A 22,415-nucleotide genomic window follows, 5' to 3' on the forward strand; every position below is an offset into this window, starting at 1 on the left:
GAATAGAATATAATAGAATAGAATAGAATAGAATAGAATCCAAAGTACGTCTCTTTGCAGTTCACATGTACCTGATTTATGAGTATGAGTTCAGTCCCTCCCGGTTGGTACTTTCCTGCTATAAACGGAAAGATGAACGTGTGTAAGAGGTAGATGCAGAGCTCTATTTATGGCACTGGTTCATGCTTTGTCATGTATGCTATTGTTTTGTATTTATGTGTTTTATAAATTAATAGATGTGAGTCTGAATGTAGTGTATATTTTCAGTTAGCAGTGCAAACATATGTGCATAATCAGTACTGAAATATAAGCGAATGTCTTGATTATGCACTTATTTATTCACAGAGATTCTGTCTGATCAGTAAGAGACTCATTTATTCATTCATATTTTTATTCTAGACACCAGCCCCATATGAGAGAACAGCACAAAGAGCTTGTAAATCAATAGATCACCCCAAATTAAAAATTTAATTTGCATCTCTTTTCCATATGACAAAATGGAATGAGAATTCATAGTGAATAAGATTATCAAACAACGACAAAAAAGCATCCTAATATCAGTCTGCAGAGCTCATATTACTTCTCATGTCTTCTGAAGTCATACAGTATATAGCTTTGTGAGAAATGCACTGGAAAAACGGTAACCTATGGTGACATCTAAATCAGCTGCTTTTATTTTAATCAAAAATATGATTTTAAATTACTAATGGAGAATAAATGCATTAATTTATACCTACAAAATTACATTTTATGGGTTTAAACAGGTAAAAAAAATAAAAATACCAAAGCTGACTAAAAACAATGCAAGGGAAAAATAATACATTTTTTTCCCACCACATCCTGTATCCCAATGCATTTGGTGATTTCATTCATCAAGTGTTATAAATTTGATATATGAGCGGAAATATGTCTGTGTGTCATGTTCTAATGTTTGTGTGTGTGTGTGTGTGTGTGTGTGTGCGTGCACGTTCAGGAGCTTGTGTGCATGATTCAGGGACTTTTCATGGTGAGGTCATCTCTCTCTCTCTCTCTTTCTCTCTCTCTCTGTGTGTGTGTGGAAGAGATGAGCAAAGCCCTGTAACCTACATCTCCTTTGTCTTTTGCCACATGACAATGGCTGTAAAGGGCCGTTGTAGTTTCCATGGCAACATGTCTGTGACTAAAAGTCAGGTTATGGGTTAGCAGATGTGTGCACATGCATGTTTCTATATATCTGCAAAGGTTTCCACATATTTTATCACCCTACATCAGTCACACTCCCTCAGCATCTGAGGAAATATCTGGAACAGGCATAAAACTACATCCCCTGTCCTCTCACAACAAAATCCACCCACATTTTTTATTTTAGAACTGTTTATATTGTTTTCACTTCAAGATCTGTGCACATTTCTCTTCTAACTCAGGTGACCTTTTCACCTGAAAACTATATTATTGTATATTAGCCAAAAGCAATGGTAGGAAGTTTAAACATCTTAATTATGAATTTGTTTCTCATAAACATGCATCTTTTCACTTCACAGGAAGTTTTTAATCAGCTGTTTGAACTCTCATTCTTATGGCACCCATTCAAGTCAAGACAAGCTTTATTTTTATAAGGCTTTATCCAATACAGGTCATGTCAAAGAAAGTGAAAGTGAATTTGTGCTCTGCATTTTCACCCATCCATGTGCAATAGTTTCTTTATGTAACTCAAGTCAGTTTAGATTAATAACAGTATGAGGTTCATCAATTCTGAAACAAGAAGTTCAGCTAAAATGCATTCATTGCAGAGGATCCATTGATGAGTGATTTTCCAAATCTACTCTGATGAAGAAACTTGTCTACTACACCTCGCATGGCCTGAGGGTTAGGAGTGTTGGGAGTAACGCATTACAAGTAAAGCAAGTTACCTAATCAGATTACTTACTTTTTCAAACAAGTAACGCAAGTTACTTTTTTCCAATTTATTGATTGACATCTCTCCTGTCCGCATTTTGAAAGAGATCTGTTACTGTAGTTCTAAAATAAATATGAATATGCATTAGTTCATCTCACTCACAAAAAAAACACAAAAAAAAAACACTAATATATTTGATGTATTTAATCCCATTATTTAAATCAATGTCTTTGCTTCTGATCTTGGATGATCCAGTTCAACAATACTACCACTAATCTGACTCTAGACAAACATTTGTGTGTGTTTTTTATTGCTGAAATGTGTCGAAATTTCTTCTTCTGCATTCTGCTGTCAGGACGTCAATTTACTGATGCGTATTCATTCCACTCTTGATGTGAGAAGGCTTTTATATTTGCCAAAAAATATATTTTTTTGTTTTAAAAACAAACAAGCAAGCCCTGTGCAGATTTAAAAAGTAACACAAAGATAACAAAGTGCATTACTTTCAATAAAACGTAACTAAGTATCGTAATTAGTTACTTTTTTATGGAGTAACACAATATTGTAATGCATTACTTTTAAAAGTAACATTCCCCAACACTGCCTGAGGATGAGTACATTTGAGCAGCTTTTCATTTTGGGTAAACTGTTCCTTTAAGCCACTTTTTAATGTGTTGTTCCTTCACTTTATAGACAGTCTAGTTCTGACATGTGAACTGAGGCTATAAAAAATCCTCTAATCCTCTGTTTGCACCAGACTGTAAGATAAGACATGATGCTTCTTCCTTTCCTATAGAGAATCATAAACGGGAAAATCTCTTATCTCCTCTGAACTGACGTGAATGTTCATGTTACCTGCACATGATCACATGACAGTTCTAATCAGAGGACAAACATTTTATTAGGATCTTACAGAAGTTGAAGAGCTTTAAAAAAGATTTAAAGATGGCACCAAAAAAAAAGTCACTAGCTGGTATGGTTATGATTGATAAAGAAACCTGTGAGCCCTTATAAAGATTTTACAGAATGTTTTCCATTTTTCTTTGCAATTTACATCAGACTGTGTAGTGGACGAGGTTTATGGGCATCTGAGGAAGATACTTTTTGTGTTCGGAGTGTTGTATAGTGAGTAAAGCTCATAACTCATAAATGTCAAGTTCATAGCAAGTTCATGATGACCTATTTACCCTTGAGCAAGACAGTTAATTCAGATTACTGCAGGGAGGATGCAAGTGTCAGTGGAATTCTTTCTACCAATGCAAATATGCCTAGCATATCTCTATATACGAAGAGTTTATGCAGTATTTTCCTTTTTAAAACTTTGTGACTGTAAAGGTAAATGATGTCTTTGGAAACTGCAGACTGAGTAGCTGAGAATATTCCACAAACACCTTCAGATTGTGAAGGAGGAACCTGACACATTTCCGGTCAGATGGCAAAAAGCAGTTCCTCAGAGGCTGGTGTGATTCAGCGGCACCTATTCATAAACTGATCAACCCTGTGAACCCATACAGCTGTCATCTGTTGGCATGAAAAGGCAGAACATATATTTGCATTTTAAAACTGTCTTCATTTCAGCAGAATATGTAATGAGTGCTCTTATTCTGGTGAAATCGTGAGTTGAATTCCTCTGTGGTGAGCTCAGAGGAAGATAACTCTATGTGATGTTGTGAAATATGTGTCTGGAGCTGTTCAGAGGGTAAAGCTCAGCTCTGGGCAGATCTCTGAGTCAGCAAATCACATATGAAGATGTATGTGCATGGTGCATAGAATTCTGCATGTACAACCATTCACACCCACACACACACACACACACGCACGCACACACATAGAGAGAGAGAGAGAGAGAGAGAGAGAGAGAGAGAGAGAGAGAGAAGGACAAACAAGGAAGTTTCATCCAATAAATCAAAACAAAAAACATCTCACTTCACATTACAGAGCTGTTACCATTTAGTTTAATGTTCTAATGAATATGCATTAACTTAAAATGTTTGTAAATGCACTTTTAATATATTATTGTACACAGACTATTATTATAGCCTAATATATTTATTATGTTATTTTAATGCCTCGGACATTAATTATTGATATATAGATTATTATTATTTTATTTCTAATGAATATACATGCCCTCATCACTTATTTTTTCAAGAAGCTTGTAAATACACTTATTATTATATATTATGAGAATTTCTTATTAAAGGGGGGGTGAAATGCTATTTCATGCATACTGAGTTTTTTACACTGTTAAAGAGTTGGATTCCCATGCTAAACATGGACAAAGTTTCAAAAATTAAGTTGTACGTTTGAAGGAGTATTTTTGTTCCAAAAAAAAACTCTTCCGGTTTGTCACAAGTTTCTGAAAGTTTTTTTCGAGTATGGCTCTGTGTGACGTTAGATGGAGCGGAATTTCCTTATATGGGTCCTAAGTGCGCGCTCTTCTGCCGGAAGATCGCGCGCTCCCATATAGAGGTCGGGATCGTTGCGTCACGTCGCAATGCATTGTGGGAATCGCGGTACAGAAGTAGATGTACTGTATAGTAGGCATTAGGTAACGTTGGTCATTTGGTCATTAATTTTGATTATTTTTTGGAAAATGGTTCAGTATTGCTGTATTGTGAACTGCTGTAATCGGTTTCATGATCGACAGGGCAAACGCCTCGTGAATCATATTAGTTTTCAACATTTTCCTACTTGGAAAAAAAAACACAAGGTGTCTGAAATCACCAAGAGGCGTCAGATGGCTTGGGTCGCCACTGTACGGAGGGAAACCATCACCTTCGATAATATTATAATACATAGTTATGGTGAGACATGTTGTGTATGGTCTCTCTCTCTCTCTCACATACACACACACAAACTCAGACACAAACACATTACGTTTTCTGTAGTTTTTGGCCAGTAAGGGAGTCAGTTTAGTGTCTGTATTTTTTGTTTAAACATTTTCTTTTGACCCAATCCTGAACTTAATTTGCTTTTTGATATTTTTGTGCTGACTGTATTTAACAAATTTGAACATCTTGTTTAAAAAAAAAAAAAAAAAAACTGGAACGAACTTCAAAATAGGAAGTTAAGCGTCTTGTTTTGGTGAATGGTGGGTTGTGTCTGAGGTGAATGTTCGTCAATATTATACCGGATTACAGAACTACCGGAGGAAAACAGTGGATTTTTGCAAGTACGGTAGGTGAGTAATTACTCCTGAAGTGTAACAAACCCGCATAGACAAGCTTCATAGCTCGCAGAATCTGATAAGTGTGTGTGTGTGTGTGTCACCACTGATGCTTGGTTAATGTTAACATTTCCTTAGTGAAAAAGATTGTTTTCTCCACGTTTAATTTGCAGATCCATTTATGATCTGCAGGTGAGCCTCCAGTGACTTTTTAAAAAGTGAAAGTGACATTTTTAAATTGATCGGAGGTGTAAGCGCTCACTCCACAGACCCGGTAGGATAAATTATCAGGGAAACTGAGGCTTGGTAAACTTTCATGTGTTCATAGGGATCGATTCCGCCTACAACCTCTTTTTTTAAATTAGCGTTGTTTGGCTTCATTATTAAGTTTGTCCGTATAGGTATAGGCAACTTTTTTTGTCACGTTCTATAACTTTTTCTGGAGACTGGCTATTATCTTATTACAAACCTGCTTTGCGATGCCTCTAAAATGGCCGCCGTTACCCACAATGCACCATTCCATGACGTCTACGCCCGAGCTCTATAGCAGAGCAGAGAGAGGCTGAGCACAGCCTGATCAGAGCGAGAGCGTCGCGAAAAGTCACAAAAGAAGTGTGTTTTTGGTTGCCAGGGCAAGACAACCCTGCACAGATTACCAAAAGAGAAACAGCATTAAGGGACCAGTGGATGGAGTTTATTTTTACAGAGCATCAACGGAGTTGTGCAAGTGTTTTTGTTTGTTCCCTGCATTTCGGATTGCACGTCGTTTATTTCTTAAGGATAATGCAGTCCCAACGGAAAAGGGTCACGATTGTGTGTTGGAACCACATGCGGTGAGTAAAACTGCTTCAAATATCTCTGTGTTGTTAACTTAGCTATCAGCGCGTAAGCACATCAAGTAAACAACATGGATGTTGTCATCAAACTGCACTTTCCACATGTACAGCTTAAAAAAAAAAAAAAAAAAAAAGACGACATAAAGTGGAACTTAGTCATTTTCCAAAACCGCTAAGCAAATATATACAGTTTCAGTACATACCACATAGAGACGTCGTTGCTGATGCTGCTCTTGTTAAATTTCAGCCTCTGGATCTGTGTCACAGCTTCCACATGCCAAGTATAGGTCTCTGCAGGAAATTAATGGGAGTTACGAGATCAAGGTGTTTTTACACCATGATACCTGATTGGTTAATGTAATAGTGACGTTAGGTTTAGGGGTGGGGTTGTGTAAGGGGGATCATTTAGATTGCATGATTCAGAAACGCCCAGCAGTTTCAAAACACCCACATGGTGATAAACGCCCATTTTTGCTCTGCAGAGACCTAAGTCTCCCACATGCTGTCAACTCAAAAGCCTACTGGCGCTCGTGATTCTTTAGCTCCGCCCACACGTCACGCCTCTAGGCGCTCGTGTTTTTCCGGGAAAAATCGGTACAGACTATCTTTCTCTTATAAATATAATAAAAATAAAGACTGTTTGGAGTTATAAAGGATGCAGTACTACTCTATAGGTACTCAAGATTAGCAGGATATTGAGTGAAAACGAGCATTTCACCCCCCCTTTAATGATTATTATATTATATTACATTATAGTGAGCTGGTTGCCTGTGAAATCTATTATTTTTATATTAATTTATATGTAATATATGTAATTGCTATTTTAACACATTATTTAACTTATAGTCCATATATTACATATAATATTACTATCATACATATTTCTAAATTATGACTGGGCAGTGCCTGACTGTCTCTAAATATCTCTGAGGTCTCAGAAAATAATTTAATTCCAACTCAAGTCATTTACATTTTTATGATTATGTACAGCTATTTAATTGTGAGCCATGTAATAGCCCACCAAAGTAATGCAGTCATTTTTACAAAATAAACACTTTTGACTTCTAAATATACTTTTAGGCTATTATGGTCTGATATTATATAAGTTAAAGCTGCTCATGACCACTTCGTGTCAAACCTGTTTATTTTGCAATAATGATCAGCTGATTGATCGTATATATAATACATATTAAGGCAAAGAGTAATTTTATACATAATAGAATTAGTTAGTAGGGTTGAAGCATCAGACATGATCTGAAGTTTGCACTGATGTGTGTGAGTGTACATGTGTGTAAGCTTTGCAACTTGGCGTCACGCATCGTCCACACACACACACACACACATACACTGAGAGTGAGCGAGGATCTCAGTGCGCAGTGCGGAGCTGAAAACATGACTTTGCTAAGCTTTGCATGGATCATCCGGGTTTGTGCATGATGCATTAGACACACACAGGTGTGATTTGACGGAGATCATGCGCTCGTGCGTCCCTTCGCGAGGAAAGTGTCTTCATGAGTGTCCAAAGTAACAGCAACAGCAGTGGAAGTTTGGACGGAGCGCCATCTTGCTCTCAGTTCTCGACTGGATCTCCGACCCCGGGCTCAGTTTCTCCGCTCGATATCTGCGCTCCACGGAGGCGTAAGGAAGGTAAAACCGGCGTGAATGTTGATTTGAAGCTTGTTCGTGTGAAATCGGTCGGGATTGTGTTAGATTGACGTGTGATTTTGAGTAAATCTGGCCTCGAAGCGAAGCGGTCGTGTCGGAGGCCGCTGATCTCTCGTCTACTGTCTGTGTCTCTCCGTGTTTTTATAACAAGCATCGAGTCCTAGACACGAGCTGCTGTGTTTTACATTGTTTGCGATGGAATCCTATCGCTTTTTGTGTTGATTGCACGTTTAATTTGACGTGAGGATGCCCATGGTCACCTATTAGGGACTTGGTCACTGGCCGCGTCTCAAATCCTGGCTAGATGTCTACTTTTGGGCATCGTAGGTACATCTTTTTTGTGCTTTTTTATGTTGCCCCTAAATGCTCTCTTTGTGTCTAGGTGGGAAGCTAGCTAGGCTGTGTTTTGATAGACAGCCAGTCTGATAAATAAGAGTTGATGCTTTGAGGTTTAAAGTATGTAACGTTAGTTATCACTGTGCAATGCAATGGATCAGAAATGAGACACAGTCTGTACTTGATAAACATGAGTTGCTGTCTGCTTGAGTATGTTTATCACCCATGCATGCAATGCAACAGCCCAAAATGCTAGATTGGTAGAAACAAACTGGGTTTTAGGACATTATTGATGTTTTTTAAGGTTGACAGTATGCATTTGTCACTGATGCTTGCTTGCATGCAATGCAATGGCTCATAATGCTGTCTGCTTACTAGCTTTTGAGAAACAGCCAAAACATGATATATATTAGCTGATGTTTTTATGTTTGCGTGTGTTATTTCTAGAACTTATGCATGTCTGATCAATGTATCACATAAGTTGATGTTAATGTTTGAGTCAATAATGCATGTAGGTTGTTGTAAATGTAAGCATCTTACTGGATTTAAATAAAATGCCAGTACCTAACAAACATGATTTATGTTTTTATAGTTGAAAGTATTGAATTATTTATCTAGTATTCAATGCATGTTATGCAATATCTCAAAATGCTTTCTAGGTAGGCAAAAGGTTTGTGAGACACACAACTCATTTGGTGTTCTGCATGTGTGAAAAACAGTGTTTATTTATCTGCATGAAGTGTTTTCTAGGTAGCCATGTTGAATTTGGACACGCCAGTAAACATGAGTTGGTGTTGTTTATTTTTCTTCTGTGCTGGAGAGGTGTTTTATCACGTCCACCAGAGACTCAGGCTGGTCTGTAAACATGCGTACTGTATGTGAACTGATGAGTGTAATATCATATGTGTTAATGCATTACTCAGATTCTCATGTCCAAGAATAAGTTCTCAGCCATGTAATCGCATACCTTGCCTTTCATTTTTTTACCTGCTTGTCCTTTCTTTGCATTTGCAAACATGAATTGCACCTTGTTTACATCCAGAGGAATGCACATGCATTGTGTTTTCATTTCATCTTTGGTTGTAATTCCTTGAAAGCAGCACAACTGTTTTCAACATTGATAATAATAATAATTACCTCAAACAACAAATCAACATATTGGAATCATTCTTGTAGATCATGTGACACTGAAAACTGGAGTAATGATGCTGAAAATACAGCTTTGATCAAAGAAGAAGAATTACATTTAAAATACATTCAAGTTGAAAACAGGTATTTTAAGTTGTTGTACTATTTCACAATATTTACTAATTGTTTTTGCATTAATATTTACCACAGGAATTGATTTATTCATTTTTTTTCATTTCATTCTGATTCATTTTGAAGCCAATTTTGGCTTATATTTGTTAGAATAAATCAAAGTCACATATAAAAGTAACTGTAAATAATGCACAAGATCCTACAAGGAAATATAATAATTTAAAAGTGTATGTTTTTGTCAACTACTGTATTATTTAATAGTAATTATTATTTACTATTTTGGGATCTCTTGATGGCTCACCTGTGCATCAGTGCACAAACTAGGATGTGGCTTGTGTGTTTCCTGGCCATTGGCTTTCACTCATCAGCACAGTTTGGGAGGTGTCTCATTTAGCCAGGCACTGCTTTCTTTGGTGCTCGGGTTGTTTGCCGAAGCAGACGTGGCCTTAGGTTTGTGTATGCTCATTCCCAGTGGTCTGATTTATCATCTGTGTCCCTTATCTGGGCAGCTGTGCTCTTCCTGCCCCATTGACCTTCATAATTTTCCACCCATCCACCATCTTGGGATCTCTTTGGCTTGGAGCTCTTTCTGGCACGAGTCTTATCATGGTAGTTGTGTCGGATGCATCCACTGCGCCGGTGTTTATGAAGCTGAGCTGTTTTGTCTAGTCATTGTAAAGGGGTTTGAAGACCAGACGATTCCTTTAGACAGGTTTTGTGATGATTCATGCTGTTATTAGCAGGTTGTTCTTATCGGCTGCTGATACTGTATTAGTCTCATGAAGTGCTGAAGAAACGGGGGCCATTTGGCTGCTGCTTCGATGATGATGATGATGAATTCTGTCTTCAGGCATCTGCTGCCATATCATGTCAAACATGGAAGGAATAGTTCAACCAAAAACATCTTTCTTATATTATTTACTCCGCGTTCTTAGCAGGCTGTTGAACCATTGTAAAGTTTGGGGTTTGTTCTGCTCAACAAGGCTGCATTTATTGGATAAAAAAATACAGTAAAATCAGTAATATTGTGAAATATTATTACAGTTTAAAATAAGTGTTTTCTATTTGAATGTATTTTAAAATGTAATTTATTCCTGTGATGTAAAGCAGAATTTTCAGCATCGTGACTCCAGTCTTCAGTGTCCCATGATTCTTCAGAAATCACTCTAATATACTGACTTTCTGTTTGAGAAACATTTCTGATTTTAATCTATGTTGAAAACAAAGCCTCATACTTTTGTGGAAACCATGATACATTGGTTTTCAAGATTCTTTGATGAATAAAAAGTTCAAAAGAACAGCGTTTATTTGAAGTAGGAATCTTTTGTAGCATTATAAATGTCTTTGTTGTCACTTTTATTATTTATTCAGTAAATAGGAAGGTCTAACTGTATGTATGGTAGTCTATATAACCAAGTATAATCAGTAAAATTGGGGAAATGCACATTGTATTTATTTAAATCATTAATTTTATAAATGGGAGATTGTGTCATTTATTATTTACTGAGACGAAAATAAGGTGATGGAACCACGCTGACACTGGCATCAGCTGATAATGAGCAGGAAATGTCTAGAAGTACTTCCTGTTTGTAGTCCTGACTCCATCAGCAGGAAACTCTGTTGAAGTTTGCCGTAAAAAAAAAAAATATATGAAAATGGCTAGAAGAGCAATATTGTGGATGGTCAGATGTGAAGCATGGTGCACATCTTATTTTAAACCTATCGTTGTCACAGTCTGGCTATTTCGAAGAAGATTAATATAAATAAACTTTTGAGTCTGATGTGAGTGTAGTTCTGTAGCTGTAAACCTTTTCTAAGTCCTTTGCCTTTAAACCAGTAATATGAGTAGGTGATCTTCTGGCTCTTTTAGGGTGGCATAGGATCGGAAAACAATGACTGGATGGTCTCGTCAGATTCCAGGAGGATGCGTCAGTGTGATCACACCCCTCCCGAACCTCAGCGCTGTGTACATGTGTGTGTGAACATGTTGGGATTGACGTGTGATCCTGTGTGTGTTTGTAGGTATGGATGAACTGCATTCTCTGGATAGACGGCGGCAGGAGCTTTTGGAGGCACGTTTCATCGGAGCAGTTAGTGGAAATACAGGAGGAAGCACGGGGAGCGCGAGCGGAGGACCTAAAGTAATCCAAACACACACATGTGCATCTTCATATGCTCAAGGCGATGCTTTTGATGAGATTTAATTTATATATTGAATTAATACATTTTTATTGTTGACACATACACATACAAAACATGCACATACAAAACTACACCACTGATAAATGGATAGGTAATGAACATCGTACTGTTTTCGAAATTAGCTCACTCAGCTGCGAGTATTTGGGCTTTCTTGGCTTTTCAATCACTTTCGGCCACATCTGTGAGCGCAGTCCGGTCCAATGGGTTTTCAACTACTTCTGGAAGTGTTCAAAAGCAGACGTGCTCAAAATGTTGTATTTAGCGTTGTCCATCTGTGATCTGCTAGACGAAATGGCATCCTAATACCAGGTGTACACAGGCCGTCTGTCATCGTCATGACCTGCACCAAACCTGCTGTGGTCTTTCTTTTTTTTAGGGGTTGAACAATAACGAATGTTCCAGTCACAGTTTTGGCAGCCTGGGGTCATCTAGTGACAAGGAGTCTGAGGTGAACTTTATACTCATGCATACTCATTTCAGCTTTATTATTTATTGAACAGATCTGTTTCAACAGTTCATCCATGTGTACTTTTTTATTCCCTTAAAGAACTCTGACATAAAGAAAGGAGGATCACCTGCATATTCAGTGAGTTTGACATTTCAATCTCTTTTATTATCTTATTTGAATAGGAATAACATAATAATGTTCCAAATCCATTTTTTCTTCCACGGGACACAAAAGGTGCATTTTTGAAAAATATCTCACTTTCTGTATGATGAAAGTGAATGGAAATGACCAATAAGAACCATTAAACTGGTCCATAGGAGTTATATAGGAATACAGTTATGTGATAATGTTGTTGATGTCAAATGTGACGTGCCATAATTCAGAAGCTGCAGTAAATAACTAATATTTCATCATCTCCCTTCTGCAGTGCTCTATTCCATGTCTTCTCAGGGGAAAACTGCAATCAGTCGCTTTTTTTTTGTTGTTGTCATTTTAGAGTTTGACAGCGCTTTTCCATATTCACTTTCATTACTTTTAAAAGAGCACCCAAGATATTAATAAAATGCCACATGGGTTTGGGAAATGATGTGTGCAGTTTGTACAAATGCAGAAAGGCTGTCTGAAAGCCTTATTGGTGAAGCTCCTAAAGCATTGAAATTGATTGTATTGATTTAGTGAACAGAAGTATTGATTGAATAGTAACGTCTTTTCCTGTTTTCCCAAGACTCCAGAGAAGAAGCACTCCGAGTCATCCAGAGGAAGAAAGAGGAAGGTTGACAACCAGTCAGAGATCAGCCAGGGTAATGCTAACTTCCTGTGTGTATGAATGAAGTATTTCTTCATATGCATGACTGGTTTGAAGAAATTTGTGAACAAACCTGGCAACTTTCGAGTTTGAGAATGTTGTGCTTGATGTTTATTGGGAAATACAGCGCTTAATGTTCAGCATCCCATGTTTTTAATATATTTTTTTCCAAACCTCTCAGGAAAGTCTTCCGGCCGAGGGCCCAAGATCAGCGATTATTTTGATGTAAGTAAAGCTTTGTTTGGATGACTCTGTGTGAACTCAGCTCTGTATTAAATGTCAGTCAGGTGTCAGAGTAAAACTGCTTTTTCATCTTCTAAAGGCTGCCCGCTCCCTCGCTTTAGTAGAGTTGTGAAATCGCTCGAGCGTTGGTAGTAACACTGAGATGACATCACATCCTGTCAGTATGTAATGTGGTGTCTGTATGTAATGTTCTCCTTGCTGAAGTTCCAGGGAGGAAACGGATCCAGTCCAGTCAGGGGGCTTCCTCCGGTCCTGCGCTCGCCACAGAACTCTCACTCTGCACCCGGCTCTATCGTAAGTGCTCATCTTTCAGATTTGACATGTGAAGATCCAGTGATGTTGACTTTTTTTCCCTCTTCAGGTCAGGCAGAACAGCTCCTCACCCACAAGCTTGTGTTTCATGGATCCCATGATGAACCCGAAACTGCTGAGCAGCAGAAGTGTCCAGGTGAGGCTTGCATCAGGTCGCTCTCAAACACATGCACTGCATGCTCTGGAACTGTTAGCTGTACAATATTTGCACTGCACACTTCTCTGCTTTCAGACGGATTTGACACTGTTGAAACTGGCTGTACTTGAGAGCAATAAGAATCTTGATCTTGAGAAGAAGGAGGGCAGAATAGATGATCTACTCAGGGTGAGTGTCACCTGTCCTTGAGGTTTTTTTTTTTTTCTTTGTGGCATTTTCCATTCAGAGGTTGAGTGGTTTTAATGTTTTCTCCCCAGGCGAACTGTGACCTCCGCAGACAGATAGATGAGCAGCAGAAGCTGCTGGAACGTTTCAAGGAGCGTCTGAACAAATGCACTACGATGAGTAAAAAGCTGCTCATTGAGAAGGTGAGCTGTGTTTGATGTGCTGGCAGCTGCTTGTTTCTCATGTGTCGGGGAGGTCGAGTGACTCTCGAGTGTGTTCTCGTCTCACTAGAGCACTCAAGAGAAGCAGTCCTGCCGTGAGAAGAGCATGCAGGACCGGCTGCGTCTGGGGCATTTCACCACGGTCCGGCACGGGGCGTCCTACACCGAACAGTGGACAGACGGATATGCCTTCCAGAACCTGGTCAAGTGAGAGTCTCACACAGACACACACTAAAGCTGCTCCTGTCCAGTGCTGGAAAAAGTGCGAAGATTAACCGTCGTGCAAGATTCAATACTTGCCCAGGATGCCAGTGTTCTGCTCAGGGTCATTTTAGCATCACTGAGATACTCTTATATTTTTATTACTATTTTGCATTAGTTTTTTTGCATTATGTATGTTTTCCATTTTCATTTGAATAGTTTATATTTTAACAATTACATTTTTCAGTTTTATTTTCGTATATCAGTTAAACGAAATATTGCCTTGGAAACTAGCTCAAAAAAAATAATAGGATTTTTTATGGTTTTAGTATAGTTAACCCTGGTGCTGCTGATGCAAGGTGACATGAAGCATAAAAGCTAATGCACTGACCTCATCCCTATTCCTAATTTACAGAATTTGACATCACAATTAGTCTATAAATAAATCCATAAATAAAATCCAGATGGGGTGCTGTTGGAATCTAATTAATTAAATGCATAATTTTTTGTATTAACCTCGTCACGAACACCATCAGATGTAATATCATTATAATTTGAATTAATCTATTTATAATATTATATTATTCTTTATTTTTAAGGTTCCATTAAAATTTTTAGGCACAGGTTTCAATAATTTTAATTTCAGTTTTAAGATGTTTAAGAAAATGTTTAAATCATATGTTTTAATAATTCTGCTAAAATAAAATAAGTTTCTTTTTTTAAAATGTAGGCATTGCAGAAAAAACTTTGTAACATATGTAAAAATACAATGTTAATCACTTTCATTATAAATAATAATAGGGTCCTTTTTATTCTGCATTTGCATATTTTTTTTTCTGTGCTGATAGGCAGCAGGAGTGGATAAACCAGCAGAGGGAAGAGATCGAAAGGCAGAGGAAACTTCTAGCGAAGCGCAAACCTCCCAGCACACCCTCCTCCCAGAGCCCGACCCCCAATGAGTCCAAACAGAGAAAGACCAAAGTCGTCAATGGAGCCGACAACGACCCCTTCCTCAAACCCAGCCTGCCTACACTGTGAGACATTAACACACACACACACACACCACATGGAGACTTCCTTTTGACTTCTAGTGGTATTAAAATAAGACGGTTAGGATTAATGTAGACCAGGGCTGCACAATTCATCATTTTAACATCATTATATAAGCACGTGTGATCTATAGAACACCAGAAGGCTGTGATTTTAATACATTTGAAGTGTTTTCTGCAATATTGTCTTCAAAAATGGCCCAGAAATGCTTCTGTGTTGAATCTGCAGGCTGACTGTGGCAGAATATCACGAGCAGGAAGAAATCTTCAAACTGAGACTGGGGCATCTCAAAAAGGTTAGTCTCTTTATAAAAACACACAATCCACACACTCTCAGGTTAGATGGGTAAAAGGCATTGAGGTGGAGCATTAGTACTTCATGCATAAGCAGTCGTGCAGAAATGGTCTTTTTTTTGTCCTTCGAGTGGAATCTGCTGTTCATACATGAGTATGTTAGTATGTGCTCACGTGTGTGTGTGTGTGTGTGTGTGTTCAGGAGGAGGCAGAGATCCAGGCGGAGCTGGAGCGGTTGGAGCGCGTGAGGAATCTGCACATTCGAGAACTTAAAAGAATCAACAATGAGGACAGCTCTCAGTAAGCCACGCCCACTTCTTGTTTTATTTAAATATTTAAATCTTCAATATGGTTTGTGGAGGTCTTGTGAAATTCTTAAACCGCATTCATATTTCTTGGTATAGTATATTTTATTGCTCTATTCTCACTCTGTTTGTAGGTTTAAAGACCATCCAACCCTTAATGAAAGGTATCTTCTCTTACACTTGCTAGGAAGAGGAGGTTTCAGTGAAGTTTATAAGGTAAATGGGTTTTTTGTTTTGTCATTAGATGCACTCACAGACTTGAGGACAGTTCATGTTCTTGCCTGTTCAACGTATTCACTATTGTTCAAAAGTTTGGTGTCTAAAGACTGTTTTATTCAGCAAGGATGCATTAAATTGATTAAAAAAGGACAGTGAAAATATTTCAAATAAATGCTTTTCCACAAAAATATAAAACTGCACAGCTGTTTTCAACATTGACAATAATAAAAAATCATATTAGAATGATTTCTGAAGGATCATTTGACACTGAAGACTGGAGGAATGATGCTGAAAATACAGCTTTGGTCACAGGAATAAATTACTTTTTAAACCAAATTACAATAGAAAATTTTATAATAGGGATGTTAATTTCGGTTATTTTTCCTAAACGACAACCGACGCTCGATTATTAATAACCGATTATTAACGGATAAGATTATTATAAATTAGTTGAATTAATTTAGAAAGGATAAGTGTCTGTGACCCTTCAAAAACACTAACATTTGTTTCCTGGGGATTCATTTCACATGTTCAAATTGAGGATTCACATGGTTTTCTTATCACATCATGCACCTGCAGCAAATATATTTTTACTTGAATAATAAGTTACGAAATTGAACGAAAAACACAGAGTTTTGGTTCATTTTTGTGCTGCGTGGAGGAAACGGATGGCAGGAAGCGGCATCCTATTTTTCTTTAGGCTTATTTCCCGCGCAAAGGTTTGTTTTTATTGTGAATGTACAAAAATAAAGGCAACCCATTTACATTTCTGATCAGGCTCTTTATGGCTTAAAGCAGAAATTGCCCCCACTTTTAGAAGGGAAAAAATCAAGTTACGTTATCCTACTTTGACAATGCAGCCTGTTCATTATCATAATAAAATACAGTCAAACAAACATGTAAGAAAAAAACTGAAAAAATACACTGCTCAGTTTAAATATGTAATAAAATCTGTGCTGTTAAATGTTATCACTGTACTGCCGTGATGTTATGCAAAACATTTTGTTTTAGGCGGATAATGCTGCTCCATGTGAGCGCGCAGGTGATGGAGACTTACAGCTGATTAAACATGTTGCATCAGTATTAGGCCTATTTCTGAAAGAAATAATAAAATGCGACTTATTAATAGGCAACACAACAACACGAAATATATTTTTTAATACGTGTAGCCTATTTTAACAATGCACCAAACTTTTATATATATTTGATAAATTACTGAAAATAAATAAATTGCTTTTTAAATGGTTTAACTGATTGTATAAATTGGTCAAAATTCTTAACGGTCAGTTAACGGTTAACCGGTTAAAACGAATATCCCTACAAATATATTACACTGTATTTTATATATAAAATACACAATTGCACAATATTGTTATATATTATTTACAGTCTTGGTGAGTGTAGGAGACTTTTCAAAAACAATAAATATCATTTTGTGAATTGGGAGTCATAGAAAGACCCCTCACTTGTGAATGTTAATGTGTATTAAAATCAACATGAAACATTTTCAAAACCCCTCTTTACTCTTCTGTAAATATCCAGTGAAAGTGGACTTTAACACTGTAAAAATGTATTGTATAAAGTGCCATATGAATAAAAGTGACTTGACGTGTAGAACAGAACTTGATTTTATAAAAACTTTATTGCATACAGTTATTTGAGAGGTGGAGCAAATTATAATATTTTGGTAAAACTTTTTTTTTCCTTTATTATAAAATTCATATTTCTTTGAATTATTCCCAGTAAGGCCAAGAATGTGTGTTCAGGGGAAAACAGATTACATATTTAACCATGGTAAAATAACACTCAGCCTTGCATGGCTCAATGCTGCTCTTATCAAACATCGAATGCCATATCATTAAAGACACATTTTTTAAATGTAATATAAAATCTGTTTTATAGTGATATAAGAATTGACATCTTACAAAATGTTTACAGACAGCGATAGATATTAACTATTAACCTTAGATAATGTTTCAGGGAGCTTATTTAGTGGCTTGTTTAACCTGTTTTATGTTATTGTGTGAAGGCATTTGACCTGTTTGAGCAGCGATATGCTGCTGTGAAGATCCACCAGCTCAACAAGAACTGGAGAGAGGAGAAGAAAGAAAACTACCACAAGTATGTTGGCCATCTCTTTTGCCCTTTCTCTCTCTCTCTCTCTTTCTTTGCTCATTTGTTGTTTTGTATGCTCTAGACATGCCTGTAGAGAATATAGAATCCACAAGCAACTGGACCATCCCAGAATAGTCAAACTCTACGACTACTTTTCCCTGGACACTGACACGTAAGTCTCTGTCACTTGTTCTGCTAAACCAGTTCTAGTTTTTCCAGCTATTCAGATATTGACTTTGTGTGTTTCTGTTCTAGATTCTGCACTGTTCTCGAGTTCTGCGAGGGGAATGATCTCGATTTCTATCTGAAGCAGCACAAGCTGATGTCTGAGAAAGAGGCTCGCTCCATCGTCATGCAGATAGTCAACGCCCTGCGATACCTCAATGAGATCAAACCACCCATCATCCACTACGACCTGAAACCAGGTGAACGCAACACACACCATAAAGAAATAGTTCCCCCAAAAATAGGCCAGATGTAGACGAGTTTGTTTCCTCAAGGGAACAGGTTTGGAGAAATGTAGCATTGCATCACTTGCTCATCAATGGATGTTCTGCAGTGGATGGGTGCCGTCAAAATGAGAGTCCAAAACTGCTGAAAAAAACATCACAATAATCCACACAAAGCTTCATGTTTGTAAGAAACAAATCCAGCTTTAAGATGTTTTTAACTTTAAATCGTCTATAATAACGCTTCCTCCAATGAAAAAAAAAAAAAAAAAAGGAAAGAAATCTGCACAGATCAACTGCAGACAGCTCTAAACGAAAGTGTGTGTGGAGAGACAACAGGAGATGGAGAAAGCAATATTATGGATGATGGACTCCTATTTTGGTGAGAAGCAACCATTTGAAGTTTCTGACAAATACGTAGCTTTTCGCTTCAAAAAACATCAGCTTTTAAACTGGATTGGCGTGGATTTTTGTGGTGTTTTTTATCAGATGTGTGGACTTTCATTCTGACGGCACCCATTCACTCATTGGTGAGTAAGTAATGTAATGCTAAATTTTTCCACATCTGTTCCCATGAGCAAACAAACTTGTCTATGTCTTGTATAGCCTGAGGGCCTCACAGATTAATGCAATTCATGTAGTTCGTTGAATTGGTGCCAGAAAAATGTTTAAAGATGGTTGGTGGTTATTTGTCATGCAGACTGGATAGGAAGTGTGTTTTTGGTTGCTCAGGAAATATCCTGTTGGTGGATGGAACGGCATGTGGGGAGATAAAGATCACAGACTTTGGCCTGTCTAAGATCATGGATGACGACAGCTACGGAGTGGACGGGATGGACCTGACATCGCAGGGAGCAGGAACCTACTGGTCAGTTCAGTGCACTACAAAACATTACCTACATTTACATTCAGTGATTTAGCAGAAGCTTTTATCTAAAGCGAATTACAAAAATCTTAAAGGACAAAATAACAGCATAAATGTAGTCCATATGACTGCTTCAAAAACGTCTATGTTGGGCTTTACAGGGATAAATGTTCTAATGAAGACCAAATGCTCTGATGTTTTAGGTATTTGCCACCAGAGTGTTTTGTCGTTGGTAAAGAACCTCCAAAGATCTCTAATAAAGTAGACGTGTGGTCTGTGGGTGTTATTTTCTTCCAGTGTCTATATGGACGAAAGGTAAGGCGCATCATTTCAAAACCGTTTATGGAGTCTCTTTACCTACTTTTAGGATGACGCTGCATTGAATCTTTTGTTGTTCTGTAGCCATTTGGCCATAATCAATCCCAGCAAGACATCCTTCAAGAGAACACCATCCTGAAAGCCACTGAGGTGCAGTTTCCTGCCAAACCTGTGGCGAGCAACGAGGCCAAGGTCAGTTTGAGTTACGCGAGGTGAGCTTGTATGTGTGGAAACGACAGTCTGAGTCTCTTTCTTGTCCTCCGCAGGCGTTTATCCGCCGCTGTCTGGCTTACAGGAAGGAGGATCGCTTTGATGTCCACCAGTTAGGCAGCGACTCGTACCTTCTTCCTCACATGAGACGATCCAATTCATCGGGGAACTTGCAGGCCACACTCGCAAGCTCCGCCTCTTCAGGAATCATCTCCTACTGATTGGCTGATCAATCATGATTGATGGTTCTGATGGCGAGTTCCCTCCCTTCGTCACCTCGGGGTGGACCGGAAAGGGGGAGGGGCTATAACTGTCAGCTTACAGGCTGTAGGACACGCCCACATTGGTCATAGTGACTGCCATTGATATTGGGGCAGGGAATGGCTGATGTCATTTCCTGTGTGGATCCAGATGTCAGTCAGAGCTAGAACCATTTGAAAATGGATATTTGTTTTTTACCCAAGGCATTTTGTGGAGTAGATTTGGGAGGGTCACGCTAACATTTAGCTTCTTGTTGATATCCTCCCTGAGCTACGCCTCTGTAACGGGGTGTTTTGTTTTGTGTAAGTGTGAAATTTAGAGACAATTAATTGTAGGATGATTGGAAATAGAAGAGCGAGTGTTTTAATGTGACACAGCGGTGTCTGTGAGAGAGAGAGAGAGTGTGTGTGTGTGTGTGTGTGTGTGTGCGCCTGCGAATGGATGTTTTATGCCACAGCGTTACATGTTGGCTGATCATAACATACATGTGTTGGGCACAGATTGCAAGATGTGTGTGTGTGTGTGTGTTACAAAAATGCTGTCTATTTTACTTCAAAGTAACATTTATGAAAAGTGTCAGTTTGTTTAAATGGGTTTAATATTTGCAAAACGTAGATAGGTGAATCTCATCAAAAATGTTCAGGTCACATTTCACCCCCAAACCAAAGGAGAAAAGTAGTTTTTTTTTTTAAGATTTTGTCAGTTTTCATGATAGTTAAAGGCTATCTCTCTTTATATATATATATATATATATATATATATATATATATATATATATACACACACTATACACAGTGGGCTTGGCATCAGTCATCGGAGAGGCTTTTATTAACAGAAAATAAAATAAAACCTGGGACAAATGTGGCCAAAGGGGGAGAGTGTCCAAAATAAACAGAGGATCTGGTGTCCTCGTTGTGCTGCGGGGTTCGTGGAGGAAGGGAGGAAGGGTCCAGGCAAGGGATATAGATATTTAGAGAGAAAGAGAGATAGATAGATATCTCTATGTGTGTATTTTTCTATTGTTTCATAATAATTATGTATTTAACTTTTATATATTTGAAGTTTGTGTGTGTGTGTGTGTGTCTATATCTATATATCTTTATTACAGTTACCTGCAATTAAAATATTTAGTATTTTGACCTAACAATTATAACCTTGACTATTTTACTGTTAACAAATTTATATATATAATTAAACCAGCATATTTGTTTGTGTACATATATATTTATACACACGCACACAGTTATGTGTGTGTATGTGTATATATATATATATATATATATATATATATATATATATATATATATATATATATATATATATATATATATATATATATATATATATATATATATATATCTCCTTATAAGGGTGTGTCTGTTTCTATATGTATAGATGGATAGATAGATATACACATACATGCATATATATGCTCGAGTGAGGGAACTGGAAAAAGTGTAGTAAGTTATTTTTATTTACATCAGCATAAATTAAAGGCAATGTAACAAATACTCTGCATATACATGAATGTGTATATACAGTGTATTATAGTGAGTTGTCATAAATTTTGTCACACAGATAAATTAGGATTTTTTTTTTCTTTCAATTTTGGAGTGGAAAATGACCTGGACATGTTGTTGACCAGTTTGATGAGATTCACCTGTTTGTCCTGCATGTAGGAGTAGAAACAGTAAAATCATCTCAATAGAATATTCCTCCTATAGCTTCTCTCAAACACACAGACGAGTGAATGACTGTGCTTTCTCGGTTTGTAACACTTAATGTCTGATGCAGCATCATCACCTCGCTGCACCCTGACGTGGTTTATAGTTTCATGATTTACTCCGATTAAGAATCAGACCAAATATACATTTGATTTACCAGTAACAAAAAAAAACTGCATGAATAAACCTCCATTGTGGTTGTGAATGAGGTGTGTGTGTGATGTGAGTAATGATTGACAGAATAGGCGGAAGGTGGGCCGGACCCCGCCCTTGATTATTAACCCCTTTATGCCCAGACCCAGTGCTGTCATGTTGCTTAGCAACCCTCTGTGGTCCCGGTCAGCATCTCTGAATGACATGGACCGGACCGGACCGAGATCAAACGCTCAAAGCTTCCAGAGTCTGGGGACGACCTCAGCTTTTGTTGTTTCCTCTCTCTAAATACTCTTTCAACCCCAGAAGCAGTTTTCAGCTCAATATATGGTGATCTGTCTCCAAGTGCTGCTGCGATTGTAGAGAATGTAGCCAAAAGAGAAATAAACATTTTTGAAAATATTTGGCTACGTGCTTTCTTACCCTTATTTTTTGGACAGTTTCTTGTGATATTAGAGCTGTTCTTATTGTCTGCTCTCAGGGACAAAACAATTATGTTTAAAAGATATAGAATGGAGCAAAAAAAATAAAAATTAATGAAATATTTTAAAGCTGAG

At 37.6% G+C, this 22,415-nt stretch overlaps 1 protein-coding gene across 2 annotated transcripts; it reads left to right on the top strand.

Annotated features, from left to right (window-relative positions):
- The first annotated feature begins 7,210 nt into the window (after positions 1–7,210).
- LOC128015233 (serine/threonine-protein kinase tousled-like 1-B) lies at positions 7,211–22,260 on the top strand. Of its 2 annotated transcripts, none has more exons than XM_052598910.1 (22): positions 7,211–7,528; positions 11,165–11,283; positions 11,721–11,792; positions 11,892–11,930; positions 12,517–12,592; positions 12,779–12,822; positions 13,045–13,134; positions 13,202–13,288; positions 13,385–13,477; positions 13,567–13,677; positions 13,766–13,902; positions 14,745–14,930; positions 15,175–15,241; positions 15,442–15,539; positions 15,679–15,760; positions 17,793–17,884; positions 17,961–18,050; positions 18,134–18,303; positions 19,060–19,195; positions 19,396–19,507; positions 19,595–19,702; positions 19,777–22,260. In XM_052598910.1, exons 1-22 carry the CDS (start codon positions 7,393–7,395, stop codon positions 19,939–19,941), a joined length of 2,310 nt encoding a protein of 769 aa, XP_052454870.1. In that variant the 5' UTR covers positions 7,211–7,392; the 3' UTR covers positions 19,942–22,260. The 2 variants fall into 2 exon arrangements, with proteins under 2 accessions (XP_052454870.1, XP_052454871.1); XM_052598911.1 differs by having other exon boundaries at positions 13,051–13,134.
- Positions 22,261–22,415: the final 155 nt, after the last annotated feature.

The sequence above is a fragment of the Carassius gibelio genome, chromosome A6 (genome assembly GCF_023724105.1).
Source record: "Carassius gibelio isolate Cgi1373 ecotype wild population from Czech Republic chromosome A6, carGib1.2-hapl.c, whole genome shotgun sequence".
In the NCBI taxonomy this organism is placed as follows: Eukaryota; Metazoa; Chordata; class Actinopteri; order Cypriniformes; family Cyprinidae; genus Carassius; species Carassius gibelio.

Coding starts and splice junctions, on each gene's coding strand:
- LOC128015233 (XM_052598910.1), top strand. CDS start 7,393: ATGAGTGTCCAAAGTAACAGCAACAGCAGTGGAAGTTTGGACGGAGCG. Junction 13,289..13,384: donor TGAGCAGCAGAAGTGTCCAG/GTGAGGCTTGCA, acceptor CTCTGCTTTCAG/ACGGATTTGACACTGTTGAA. Junction 19,703..19,776: donor TGGCGAGCAACGAGGCCAAG/GTCAGTTTGAGT, acceptor TGTCCTCCGCAG/GCGTTTATCCGCCGCTGTCT.